This window comes from Bemisia tabaci, chromosome 3 (assembly GCF_918797505.1).
Source record: "Bemisia tabaci chromosome 3, PGI_BMITA_v3".
Taxonomy (NCBI): domain Eukaryota; kingdom Metazoa; phylum Arthropoda; class Insecta; order Hemiptera; family Aleyrodidae; genus Bemisia; species Bemisia tabaci.
Genome location: NC_092795.1, coordinates 30,491,172 through 30,506,080, shown reverse-complemented (window position 1 = coordinate 30,506,080; position 14,909 = coordinate 30,491,172). Strand labels below are relative to the sequence as shown.

Here is a 14,909-nt window from a genome sequence, read left to right as displayed (position 1 = left end):
TGAAAAGCGAATTTTTAATATTCACCGCGCTCTAGCGCCAGGTAAATTAAAATTTTAAATTTCAAATTTATTCCGCTTCAAAGGATCAACGAATACGTGACCCTTTTTTGAGGTAAAAATCCGAATTTACAAAATTAAATTAAACAAGGGCATATAGGATTCCTTCTCCCGGAAAAGAATCGATCGAGCCCGGATAAATTATCAGCGCTCTGTTTTTATTCGTATTTATTTCATTTTTTTTTTGTAAAAAAAAAGAGAATGCAAATAATGAAGGAAACAAAGCACGACGCTCTGAACAGGATTAAAAAAAAGCGAGGACGGCTCTAAAAATAATTCGACGTTAATCCCAAAGGAGCCGGTATTTTTTTCTTCGCTTTACCCGACTTATTTACTCTTTTCGGAGGCTGCGTTAACTCCCCTACCCTCGTTATACCCTTGACCAAGAGCACTGGATCTTGATTTGAGGGCAGTGTGTAATTACGCTATTTGTATCAACAAAAGTTGCCAGCACCGTCAACACGAAACTTCAGACACCAACACACCCTCACACCAACGCACACTTGGCGAGTTAAATGAGTACCCCATTATCCCGTTCGTCCCGGAGCGAATCCCCTGGTCCCTTTGCCTGATTATTCTTCATAGACTCTTGGCAAAGGCCATATTCGTAAACTTACTTTTTGTCGAGGATAGCAATATTTTCCTTTTTAGGAAAGTCCTGAGATATTATCACAAAATGGGAGAGCCTTCCAGAAAAAGGTCTTCCTCGCCTATTCTTGGGGAGCCTGGAACTTGGGAATTTTATCGACGTATAGCTACAACGAAAACTAATGATGATACGCGCCTATGATAAAAGTTCCAGCTTGAGCTTAAGGATGGTTTCAACGATGCAGGATTTTATTACACATTACACAGGGTTGTTAAATAACACATTCAGCACACAGCAAAATGTTTCACTATACAAAATACAAAACTATTAGTTTTATGCTCGGTTATTATCCCTGTCTGATGATTCTTTCTTGATTGAATATAAAACATGATTTTGAAACGTTGCATGCGACAGATTTGCATAATTAAATGCCACCAAGCTACAAATTCAAATCGGAAATTTCGTGTCGCAGTAAATGCATGTCTGCGACACGAGTCACTTGACATTTCTGATGGATTGGAATCAGCGGCGCAGAGTCAATGATCGACTATCGGTACCTCCCCATTTGAAGCTGTGGTAAATAATCGATTATTAAGGTATTCAGTGCAAGCACACTGTTTATCGATCCTTCTCCATCGGTTTAAATGGCAGGTCAATCGATATATCGCAAAGCATGCCACGCCACTGATGGGAATTCCTCGCCTGCTCCGAGTGAGCGTGAAAGCAGGAGCAGTCGCGAAAACCAAAGAAATATATGAATTAAGGGCGAGGCGTGAATGACCGATTATCGATATTTCCCCATTGCAAGCTGTGGTAAAGAATCGATTCTTACAGGGTTCGTTGCGGACACCCTGTTTATCGATCCTTTTTCATTGGTTTAAATGGCAGATCAATCGATATATCACAAAGCACACCACGCCACTGATAGAAATTCCTCGCCGGGTCCGAAAGAGCGTGAAAGCAGGAGAAGTCAGGAAAACCAAAGAAACGTATGAATCTGAATGATCGATTATCGATATTGCCCCATTTAAAGCTGTGGTAAATAATCGATTATTTAAGTGTTCGTTGCGAACACCCTGTTTATCGATCCTCTTTCATTGCTTTAAATGACAGATCAATCGATATATCACAAAGCACGCCGCGCCACTGGTATGAATCAGTGGCGTGGCGTGCTTTGCGATATATCGATTGTTATGCCATTTAAACCTATGTAAAAGGATCGATAAAGAGGGTGTTTGCAGCGAACACCTTAATAATCGATTCTTTACCATAGGTTTAAATGGCATAACATTCGATACATCGCAATTCACGCCACGCCACTGGTATGAATAATTCTTCGGAGTGAAGGAATAAATAAACAATAGCCCCGAGCTCAAGGAACAAATCCGGCGATCTGTTTCCTGGCGATAAAAGCCGTATTATTTTACGGGGATGTTCGAAAGTGTAAGCGGCTAAAAAATCGTCCCCATCGGAGCTGTTTCGAGCGCGAATCGTTCCCTGGTGCATTCCGCCCACCGCACGCATTTGCAATGAAATTGGACGTTGTCAGCCTTGAGATATTTAAAAAACAACGTATCACCTATCGCATTGCAATACTGGGACACGATATTTTTCCGATGTTTAAATGCAGATGGATCAATTCTGCCTCGTAATGTCCAATTATTCGCAGCTGTGCGAATTTTTGGCGACGCCATACCGCCAGAATGAATATGATACATTCTTGGGTATTCTTTAAGAGCTGCGAGCACGGGGAAAATTTTCAACGAATTCCATCATGTTAGGAATTCCCAGTTGAATTGGATTCTTCTTCATTCCCTAAAAAAATGGCTTTGTCTGGAAAAGTTCGATTCCGAAAAACTTGTGAATGGAGCGAACAACTTGTATTCAGTTATTTATTTACTAACAATTCACGAGCGAGCCCATTAACAAGAATTTACCCAGCAAGATGACTTGAGATTATAATATAACAACATAACAGGATTTTAAGAAATTAGTAACCTCTTGATATTTAATTTAAAAGAGGATATAGGAGAATGAAATAAATCAATGCGTGGCGGAAATTCATTACCAATTGTGCAGATACGAGACACAACCATCTAACTTCTCCGATCAACCGATCTCCTTTTGTTCATTTTTTGATTCAGCGAAGTGTCAATACGTATCTACATTTTTGCGGCATAATTTTGCCCTTTTACATTGAAACTAATGAACGTGATTACTCTAAATCCATGTCTATCCTTTACGCAATTATCTGTGAAAATTTTAAACGATGACACTCTTTCGTTTTTCCCCTATTTATAAAAAAGGAAAAGTTTTACCATTCAATTATACGGATTTGATTGCTCATTCGATTAATCGCAATATACTTGAGTCAAAAGCCAGAAATAGCTTTTCTTTTTGTGACTTAATCGAAATACATCGATTTTTCTGTTCAGCCTTTCATTCGATACTTAATATGCATTCAGTTGCCACAGTCATTTAATCCGTCGTCAAAGACTACAAAATTGGACGGGTGTCAACATTGATCACAACGTTTGAATGCAACTATTCGTACATGAGAGATGGCCGTGTTGCATGTGCGAAAATTTGAAGGCGCTTTGACTGCCTTTCCTTCTCGACAGTGCGCGTCCATCCGCGTCAACGATCCAAACAAGTATTTTTTGCCTATCCTGTGCAGTAGCCTTATTAAGTTTTTTGGTCTCGTAAAATTCTTCCAGCCAGATGATAACTTGTTAACACGTTCTAAAAGCAAACACGGTTTCGAAAGGCGAGATGATTAAGCCATTACAGGTAGGTGTAAAAACCGCACTTTGTAGATTAGATTACAAGAGAGGAAAACGGTTGGGTCCAGTAATGATCATATCGAGGGTGGGAGATCTTCAAGTACAGAGCGGTCATAATAGCTCATGAATAAAAATAGGATGAAAGACAAAATAAAAACGAAGAAAAAAAACCATGAGAGGGAAAAAATTACCCTCCTACACATTATGAAGCATGCTGAGGGGTGGTCAATTTTCACCGAATTGCGGTTCACGTCACAAAACACAAAAGGAGCATCATGAGAGAGGACGGGAACACGTGCAATTTTAAACAACAAAGCAGTGGGAGGCTGCAAGTCCCACGGTCAAAACGGATGAACAATAGAATAAATAGATGCACGACTCAACCATAAACATAGAAGGATTTACATGCATGGAGACTCCGTCGTGTTATCAACTTAACAATGACACATATGCAAACGTTGCCAATGCACTCAGGTTACTGCACTCACAAAGTAGGTTTAACAACTTTTCTGAGATAGTCCCAGGTTCTGGCCCAAAATTTAAAAAGGAACAAGCGGAAAAGTTCTAATACTGTCGTATTAGAAAAGCGCTCAGGTGTTAGTCTATGTATTTAGTGAAGAAAGGAAGTATAAAATCCGCCGACTTGGCCGGGAAATGGAAATAAAACATCAGCTGATAGCAAACAAAGGTTACCAAGGAAACCAAGGAATGGAACTTTCACAAAGGAACTCACAGATGAAGAGAGACACTAACTGGCAATGAGTTGGGTCAACGTAAATTAATCTTCAGATTTGATATACCGCTGAAAACCAATGAGAGTGACACTGACGCAAGGTGGTTGTGCTACTACACGCCGTACACAACGAAAACTAATGAGAGTGACACTGACGCAAGGTGCTTGTGATACTACACGCCGAACACCCGAACTTGGGAACAATATTCAACATTAGTAAAGTAATGAAAGGAGCGCAATATTGTCTATGTAAACGCGTTTTTTCGTTTCCCGAAAATGCAAGCCACCGTTGAGCTCATCAGGCGAGTTTTATTAAGCTTGTTTTAACTTCAACGATCAATTTCGATAAGAATTACTCTACCGCTAAGGAATTTTCTTATAGACAAACGATCAAAACTACCCGCGCAATACGTTAAAAGCATGAAATACGGTTATCACAGCTTTATTTATTTTAAAACTGGACCCCTCCCCCCAAAAAGCCTACACATCGATGAGCTGGTGCGCCATTTAAACGAATTAGCACTAGTATACTAGTACTCTAGAGGCAAGTCGAAATCAAAAAGCGCTGCCTATCGACTGAGCGCTTAAAATTGAAAAATTCAGCGGGAAAAAACACAATTAATGGATAAGCAAGGTTAAAGTACATGCAAAATGCCCTGGACGTTTTAATGTGGCTCATACTCCTTTATCAACCAGGAAACAAAAATACAAAACCCTCAAATACCCCCGTTTGTGGTAACAAGAAAGGAGATAGAAGCCGGTGCCTAACCCACAGGAATTTTGTGTGTGTTTTAGCCTTTTAAACCCATTATATTGTATTTTTTTTTTTTCACGAAATGAGGATGATTCGTTCCTATTAGTGTATCTGTCCACCGGTTATGAGATCTAGATCCAAAGGGGCAAAATTTTCAGCAGAGCGATTTTGTCGAGACGGATCGGAAAATTGAAATTCAATCCTTCGATGGCATAATTTCGTAGCTGGCTGAAACATAAATTATGGGTAGATAAGCTCATTTTTATGCCAATAGAGGGAGTAAAATTGCAAAATCATCAGACAATCCGTCGTTTTCCACACGAAAAAACCTAGGAACATTTTCATCTTGCCAAATTTCCTCCTAGATTCTGACGGTTAATTTGATCCTTAGTTTTAGGGGGATAAACCTCCAATATTAATCAAACTTAAATGTCGCTTTAAAAATTGCTGGTAATACGAATTTTCAACCGACTAAAAAAGTTCAGGATCAAATTTAAACTTTGGACTTATTATTAGACTAAGCCTTAACTCTCTTTTTCCCAAACCCTCATGAACACTATTAAGGAGGCGTTCAGCAAAACTACATCAGGTCCCTTTGTGCAGATCGCATCGTGGATGGAGTAGCTTCGGTGCAATGTCAAACAACTGTAGTGTTTCAAAGGCTTCTCTCCTGTTCATTATCTTTTTAAAATTAAGTCAATGTATATCGAGATTTACAGTCGATATATATCGAGATTTATAGTCGATATGAAGTCGCGAATACTCTCCAATTTCGACAGATCATTCTTTAACGAGGATCAAAAATCACATGAGTTTTTAAGGGTTGATTGCTGAATAGTTTTCCACCAAAATAATAAAGTTTGCCAAGAGGTCTTCGACGACGTAAACCTTTCTTGGTTGAGGCATTCTCGGTCGATAAATGTTTGCAGCAGTGCAGAGCCAAGTGAAGCTCTGATACAGCCGCGATTTTAATAAACCCCAGGTGCAATGATGGAGCGCTGAATCATCGGGAAAATCGGTGGAGTGATTTTGAAACCGTATTTTAATGATGAACAAAGCTGGATTTGTGGCGCAAATGGTCCGCAGAAAAGGATAGAGTGAAGAGGGGCAAAAGGCTGGTAGGAGGGGGTGCCGGGTGCAGACTCCGGTGGCATAGTGCAAAGCATTATTATGCCGGCAAAGGACTGTTGACGGCGCCGAAAGTTGATAAATAACCTCAAGCTGGCGCGACTGGTGCGGTGCGACGAGACGCTAGTCAACTAAAACAACACATCCTGAAGGAACGAGTTTTACGTGACAAGAGGAGAGCGGGGGAGAACAGAAATTTACGTTACGTTGCGTTAAGGAAGGAGGAAGAGAAGGTGTGGAAAAAAAATTTGGTGGATTTAGGTTGTTCAATATAGTCGGGAGGCAAACCTTTTGGGCACCGTTTCGGTGAAAAATTTAAGTGGAATTCTGGAACGGAATTTTTTTCACCCAGATTCGCTTAAAAAATTCGATCCTTGTTTTTCAACCGCACGTGCCTGCCAAAAATATGCACTTTTCCATTTCCTCTCAGCCTCTCACCCCCTTTTTCCTCTGCCTAACTTTCCCCTTTCTCTCCCTATTTCCCAACAAAGAAATTACAGATCGACACTCCAAACAGTTTTATCGCATAGATTTTGACTGATCTGGTTTCTGTTACAGGTGTGTCGGTAGCTGCGAGCGTTTTCACAATTACAGCCATGAGTATAGATCGGTATCTTCTTATCAAAAATTCAATGGCTTTTCGAAGAGTTTTTAATAGAAAATCCACTGTTTATGTAAGTACAACTAGTTAAGTGTATTCATCGATAAAAGTATTAGCATGATGCGCAATTAAAACACGCAGTTGAACGGAGTCACATGAAACGCCTTCAACTCACGGCATATACAATCTGAGAGGCTTCCAAGTTAATTAAGATGCATTCAGTATGAAAGGTCCTGTCGCGACTCAAAATATTCAGGTCAAATTTGCTGAGGTAGAACTATGCTTTAGTTGACCGTTGATTGGTTTATGTATCGATGAATGATTAAATTCGTGATAATTTAATTTGTGTTTTATTTTTGTTTTATAATAGTCCTTGCCTAAAAAATTTACTATTACTGTGAACTCTACTTTGCTCTGTCCTCTAAAGGAAAATGAGCTTGATAATTTGTAAGAAAACGCGTAAAATGTGGGAATGAGCCGTTATGATCTCTCTTATATCACGTATATGGCAACGAATTTAAAATTCTACCACGAAAGGAACGTGGATGTCTACACGTGAGCGAAAAACGTTAAAGAAGGAGAGCACCCTTTTCCTACTAGAACGAAAATATATAGTGTATCGATTAATACGGTCGAAAATGCGTATACCTTTTGAAACATTTAAAAACTCTAATTAAATTTTTTTTAAAAAGAGAACAGATTTGAAACCTCTTGAAATTTTTGTGATAACTTTTGAAAGTAAAGAGAATTGGACCGAGTTTAACAGAAAGGATCCAAGCCACATCAGCTATTGCCAAGTTTAACTGGGCAATTAATTTTTTTACGAGAGAACGTTTGTTCGGATTTCTTTGAAAAGTTTAAGGAATTTGCTTCACACCATGGAGAATTTTCACTGAAATTTGCACGAAAATCCGCACAACCGTTTTCATGTAAAAAATTAAATTGCCCAATTAAATTTGGCAATAGCTGATGTGGCTTGGTTCCTTTCTGTTTAACGCGGTCCAATTCAGAGTACAGAAAATTCATTGATAATAATTTCAAGAAAATCTGTTGATTTGTTTCCTTTTAAAAGAGTAAAACAAAGCCTCAACAGGACGTAGGTATTTTCCGACATCAGCAATTGATACACTAACTAGTTCCACGTGTGTTGTTACAGATAATCGCCATTCTGTGGGTAGTGGCGTTAGTTATCTTCATGCCGATTCTGTGGGTGCGGCGACTGAAGTCCATCGACGCGGAAGGGAACCCGGAAGTGGAGGCAGCTTTTCGGAAGCATGGCCTCGTCTGGTGCATAGAGGATTGGGGACAGAGAAAAAACTCCGAGTACAACTCCAAACACATTTATGGTAAGTTCCCGTGCCTCACAATCAGTGTCCGTAACTCACCTTTGAGTTGTAGGAGCCATGTGGCGCATCAAGCTCGATTTTTAGGCGCCATTGAAGATTTTATAGGGGCCAAATTGACTTTTTGCCTATATCCCACGGCGCATTTAGTGAAAAGTTAGATGCAAGATGTTTTCGTAACAGCGCTAGTATGAAGCTGTAACTTGGGGAAGACAAAAGCACTAAGAATGAAATCGTGAAGAATAGAAAAAGCTTTCACTTGTGGTGCTGAAAATTTCGAATAATCACCTAATATGAAAATTCAGATTTCTAGGGGGCAATTTTTAGGGGCCACGTTGGCGCGGAGCCTTCATTTTTTTGGCGCCATAGTCGATTTTTCAGGCGCATTTGGCGCGTTGGCGCCTGCGAGTTTCGAACACTGCTCACAATAGAATCTGAGAACGATTTTAAAATGAAATAGCAGTTTGATTTGTTGAATTTAATGGTAATAGGTTGAGTACTAATGGATAGTATTTGATACATCAAACAGAGGAGATTGTATCGATATCGTTTGGTCCAACATGTAAAAAGAGCCTCGAAAGTCAATTAAGTAATTTGAGGGAAACGGGTTTCTCGTGATAGATTTTTTATTCTTATGAATATACAGTGGTGTCACTCCCCCTCTAGGTACTTGACGAGTTCCCCCCCTATTTCATTACTTTTCACCCCCCCCCTTAAACAGCCGCGAATTTCCAGGGGGCGGCCCCCTCCCCCGACGGGGGTCCGGGGGGCCTCCCCCGGAAAATTTTGAAAACTTGATGCTCTCTAGAAGCAATTTGAGGCTATAGTCAGCAGTTTTGTCTCCGATTCCACTGCAGAATTTTGCGAGAAAAGGAAATGGGGGGGGGGGGAATAAACGAAGAATAGGGGGGAGAGAACAAAATATGGGGGAATGAAGGATAGAGGCGAAAAGGAAATTGGGGGAGCGAGGAACAGGTGAGGGGGGTAGAACAAAATATGGGGGGAATGAAAGATCGGGGAGAAAAGGAAATGGGGGGGGGGGAGAAACGAAGAATACGGGGGAACAGGAGACCGGGGGGTGGAGTACAGAAAATAAGGAAGATGGGTGGAGAGGAGAATATCTACGAGGGAAAACAGGTAACGCTTTGGCGGATTCACGGTAAAAGTGCCCATTAAAAAAAAAAAAAGTCACCCCCCCAATTTCAAACTTGACGAGTTGCTCGTTTACAAACATGGCTACTGACACCACTGTGAATATAAAACGGCAACGAAAAAAGAAATCGGTTGGAGTATTAAGCGCTCAGCCGACAGGCAGCGCTCTTTGATTTCGACGTGCCTCTAGAATACTAGTATACTAGTGCTAAATCGTTTAAATGGCGCACCAGCTCATCGATGTGTAGGCTTTTGGGGGGGGGGGGGGGGGTCCATTTTTAAAATAAATTTAGCTGTGAAAACCGTATTTTACGCTTTTAACGTAATGCGCAGGTAGTTTTGATCGTTTGTCTATAAGAAAATTTCTTAGCGGTATAGAGTAATTCTTATCGAAATTAATCGTTGAACTTAAATGAAGCCTAAAAAAAACGCGCCTGATGAGCTCAACGGTGACTATCATTTTCGGGAAACGAAAAAACGCGTTTACGGTTTCCTTGGTAACCTTTGTTTGCTATCAGCTGATGTTTTATTTCCATTTCTCAGCCAAGTCGACGGAGTTTATACTTCCTTTCTTCACTAAATACATTGACTAACACCTGAGCGCTTTTTTAATACGACAGTATTAGAACTTTCCCGCTTGTTCTCGTTTCTAGCTTTTCCTACTCAAATCCTAAAATTTAGTTCGAAGTTATGTTGTATTGTTTGAACCGAACGATACATCGAATCACTATCGAATACATATGAAACATGAACACGATTTTGCAACTTCGCAATCGATGATACGCCACTTTTGCAACTTGAGCCATCAATTTGCCAAACCTCGGCAACCACTCGTGCAGTGGCGTGGCGTGCTTTGCGATTTATCGATTACTATGCCATTTAAACCTATGAAAAAGGATCGATAAACAGGGTGTTCGCAGCGAACACCTTAATAATCGATTATTTACTATAGGTTAAAATGGCGTAGCAATCGATAGATCGCAATTCACGCCACGCCACTGCACTCGTGCATCCAGGCGGGACGTTTCCCTTGATGGACTCCTGAATAAGTTTCACTCAAGGAATTTTTGTTGTTGGCGAATCGCGGCGCACAGCATCAAGATCGAAGCATCTCGATTAATAAGTCTCACCTTCTCTCCGACGTTACAAGCACCCGCGGTGGTAAGCACACGACGGCGTGAGTCTTGAGGAGCCTAGGGGTATATGCAAACCGCGTCTCACAATGAACCGCACTTCCTGCTGTCTTCCGTAGCACGGCTGTCTATCCATCTTCCCGGCACCTCCGCGACCCCTCTTATTCGCCTCACCTTCCTCTACCCACCCGTCTCATACTATATAATTTCTCGCACGATTGAATTCGAAAACGGTAAAGGGCTAACTTTATGATTTACGCTTTTGTTTTTCTTCGGCAATGAGCGGGAAGCAGTTTAATTTGTGTTGTAGTCTCTTTCTTCTTCGTTGAAGAGTTTTCTCTTTACGATTTACGGCCCGAGATGAATCAATACTCATTAAGCAACACACAATATTTGGAGTTGGTTTGTCGTGAGCCAGTATACTTTAGAGACTTCACTCTAGTAACTTCCCAAAGTTTAGAAGTTTCCTTCGGATCAACAGACGTCTTTCTCGAATGGTAACTGATATAAGCGTCGAGAGGTTTATTGATTAATGTGGCACGGATAGTGACTGGTGAGAGATGATAAGCTAAATTCAACTGAGATTTTAACTCATGCCCTTATTCGTCGAACCAATACACTATGAAAATAAAGCAAGCGAGAGGACGAGCGTTGACGCCGGCGCAGAGATACAACTATTCGTGCTTGATGGATGTCCATGTTGCGTCTACAAAATTGAAGGCGCGATGGCGCGACGCGAAAACTCGCAATGCTCCGCTCCATTGAGGTGTCATGTCACTAAGATTCGGGAGATAAGTTAAAAACGAGTCCCGAATAAGTCTCTCCTATCTTCCGGTGTGTTGACACTTGATTTTAACTTTTTGTTCAACTTGATGCCTGATTCTTCTTTTACGATGTGCGTTTGCACTTATATCTGAAGCTCATATGCATTGGCCCCACGCAAACCACGAAGTACGTGTTTTTAGCAAGCCTTGGGCCAATTTGACCCACCGGCTTGGGCATTTCAGGGTAAATAATGGCCGTAGCAAAGTTGTCGCTTTTTCAAAATTTCTTCAAGCATTTTTCTTCAACTTTCTTTGGTAACAGGACATTGCACCACAAAACCAAAATTGAATTATTGGTGCCAGATCATAGAGGAATGTTCTAGGAGCATTAATTAAAATGTTCATCTTTAATTAAACGTAAAATTAATCTTCAGGACTCAGGAGAAATTTCTATGTCAGAGTCTCAAAATCAGATTTTTCAACCCGCAACTCAAAAAAAAATTGGTCTGCTAAAAATTTTGCTTCCACGGACTTATCTATCTTCTCCAGCGTAAAGTCATAAATTAAAAAGGAGAGAAAACCCTTTTTTGGAATATTTGGGGAGGAAAAGAAACGTTATAACTTTTATACGTGTTTTGGAACTTGAGATATCAGCGTGAGTAATAGCGAGCTAGCTAACGTGCCGGCAAGTTTATGACCTGCTTCCTACTATAAAACCACGATTTTTTTACGATTCAACTGTTGAATCGAGACGGTGGTGGAATAATGTACAGTGTATGACTTTTTCTGGGCACGTTGCAACTTCATCCACACTCATTTTTAAAATTTACTTTCTTTGTCTACATTCATCTTGTGTCATATAACATACGTAGAAAATATTTATATCTTGGGTACACTCTGCCCTCTTTTCTGATATGACGAAACTAGAGGCGAAACGGTCTTGAGTCTCGGTTGGAATGGAGAAGTAAAAGTCTGATTATTTTCTGACATAATAGGACTGCTTAGTGATACAAAGTATACTCTGGCATCGACACGAATCATTTGGACGTGAGCTTGAATCAGGTTGATTTCAGTGTAACATTACTCTGACATGGAATTAGTATCACTGTGTTCAGGGTGAATTTAGCGTGCTTACAATCTGACTCGTATGACTGCCTTGAAACCAAATTAGTTTAATCAGTCTGACTCTAGACTGACTTACTTTTACTGAGTACTCTCCGCGTGCCCCGACGCTCGACCGTCGCACGGTGGATCGAGTCAATGGGAAAGGTCGGACAAAATTCGGAAACTCAAACGTTTATAACTCCGTTTATCCAAAATGTTGAGGTTCTAAAAGTTGCTCCATTGGTTTCCTCGTGAAATTTTCGGCTGCAAGCGCACCTTGAAATTTAAAATGTAACGTAAACAACATCAAAAATTTCAGTTTTAGTCAAAAATTTCGGGTACGACCACCAAAATTGGATGGGTTGAATTTTGACGAAATGCGTTTCTGTTCTGAAAGTTTCATTGTAACATCCATACTTTCAGTAAAATCCCAGTAAAGGGTCTCTCCATTTCGTCCCTGCTTCTGGCACACAATGCGGCAACCGGATTCTTCGACGAAACGGGAGCAGCTACGAGGATGTCATTACTCATTCACCGAAGGCAAAAGTATCAATACGTCTCGAGGTGTTTACGTTCAGTTTACGTTCATCATCTGTGAGCTTCGGTTTCAGTTCTCGAGTTGTCGGTGTTTGCCCTCCGTTAGAACAACTCGCTACCTGCCACAAATAATAGAGCATTGTTTCGTGTCATCGATCAGCTTCCCTTCACCAGCACTGCACCGTCTCGTGGTGGATCAAGTCAATAGGAGAGGTCCGACAAAATCTGAAAACTTTAAAAGTTTGCGACTCCGTTTATACAAAACTTTAAGATTCTCTAAGTAGTTCCATTGGTTTCCTCGTGGAAAGGAGGGGTATCGTTAAGGGCCTTTTTTGGCCCCACCCTAAAATTCCTCAACTCCGCAATTTTTTGGTCATTGAAGGTCTATATTTTACGGAATGCACAATGGTTTTGTCATTTCCGGTCTATTTCGGGGTCTACCACTAGCCTAAACATGGGTCTGAAGGCCAATTTTGGCGAAAAATGCGGGTTTTTCAGCATTCGACGCGCTGTTTCGTAACGATCCCTTCGGAGGACAAAAAAATCCTTCAAGTATGTTCATTAGGGATGTAAGAGAGTCACTTTGGCCAATTTTCGTCGATGTCAAACTTTGCGCTCATAGTTAAAAAAAACTTTTTAGAATTTTTCTTGTTTTTCATCATTATTTAAAATGGCTTAAAAAAGGCGACTCATCTTACACCAGAATTAAACTTTTTTGGCAGAAAATGGTCGTGGGTGGTCAAAACCTTCCTCTAAGAACTTTTTCCGATTTAAAGCCCCCCAAAAAAGCCGGTGTTGCCATATTTCATTGCCTAAAATCATAGAAAACCGAGTACTTATTTCAGTATTTGGGGGCTATTTCTCGTCGAGCTCATTCAGAAAAGTCCAAAAACCTTCATTTTTCATATGTTATGGCCGAATCACCAGTGATTACATACATTTATCTAACTACAGAACCTCCCATCGCGGCACGGCGTTGCCACATCATCGGGGAAAAATCGAGAAAAATCCATGTCTCCCTGGATTTGAGCCATTTTTTCGGATTATGCGGATGGAATAAAGTTGAAAGACTTAAATTGCAGTATTCAGAGATGCAAGTGGATCATACCTTGTGCCGGTATTCATTATTTTAATATATTGCGCTTATAGACAACCCATATTCTTACGATTTCTAGGCACGATATTTGAGCAAGAGGATGCGACTTTCAAACATTGGCCGTGATCTGAAGTCCGAAAGAAAGTAAGCCATGTGTCAGAATCGCGAGTCCTCAATGCTGAATTTTTACCCGCCCTGACAACCATCACCATCCCCCCTCCCTCCCCAGCCCTCTTATCGGCAGCGATTGTTCAGAATTCTGCTTCCCTAAATCAATTTAAAACAGTAACTTTTTATGTACTCCACCGAAATTCGCATTTATTATCGCATGTATTATTAATATCGCATTTCGCACATTTCATTTAGCAACATTAAACTTGCATTTAAAATTGTCCTTACCCTCGAATAATACTGCTGCCCTTGTTGCCCCCTCCTCTCTTCTCAGGTTTCCCTCACTCCTCTCCAGTTGCATCTTCATCTGTCGCCTCTCCATCAGGTTCCTCGTCCTCTCCATCAGACCACTCATTTGGAGCTACCGTTGCGGAATCCTGAAGAAATGACCCGTACTCATCTGACAAACGCTTGGCTTTTTGTGCTTCTGTCTTATGTCTGTGATGAGCGAGGTACCACATGACAGATGCGATGTGCGCACAGCAGCCGACGACTCTAGCGCCCACTTTGCACTGGCAATACCACCCAGAAACGCCCATGGGGTGATACTGTATCCAAAGGTGGTATTTTTTGGCTGATACATGGCGGCTCTGCAATTTCACCCTGATGACGTCGGGGCATTCTCGGTGGACGAATAGCTCATACAACCCATCATCGTTCTCGTGTTCAGCTGTGTATGACTTGGCTTGTTTCAGCTGATATATCCCCATGGTGATCAGGCGCAGTTCGTCCAAAGTAAGCCTAGGAAAATCATCGAGGCTCTCCGAGTCCAGTTGAGTCCATGTCGCTTTGTTGTTTGACCAGTTCTGCACTTTTCCTTGCAGTGGATTTTCGTTTTTAGATAACTGCAACATTCTCTGCGCAATGATGGTGGAATTCTCATCTTCGTCCCCTATTCTGGATGGTCTAAATGCATTGATGAAGCTGCATATAATTCTGACATAGTCACCTATGTACGGGATTT

The 14,909-nt window shown here is 41.0% G+C and overlaps 1 protein-coding gene across 2 annotated transcripts in view; it reads left to right on the top strand.

The window, feature by feature from the left end:
* Positions 1-14,909, top strand: part of LOC109029742 (QRFP-like peptide receptor) — a 150,324-nt gene that overhangs the window by 99,761 nt on the left and 35,654 nt on the right. For both annotated transcript variants that reach the window (XM_072298150.1, XM_072298151.1), the window contains exons 4-5: positions 6,603-6,718; positions 7,802-7,991. In XM_072298150.1, coding sequence (XP_072154251.1) covers positions 6,603-6,718; positions 7,802-7,991 — 306 coding nt within the window. The remainder of the gene's footprint in view (positions 1-6,602; positions 6,719-7,801; positions 7,992-14,909) is intronic.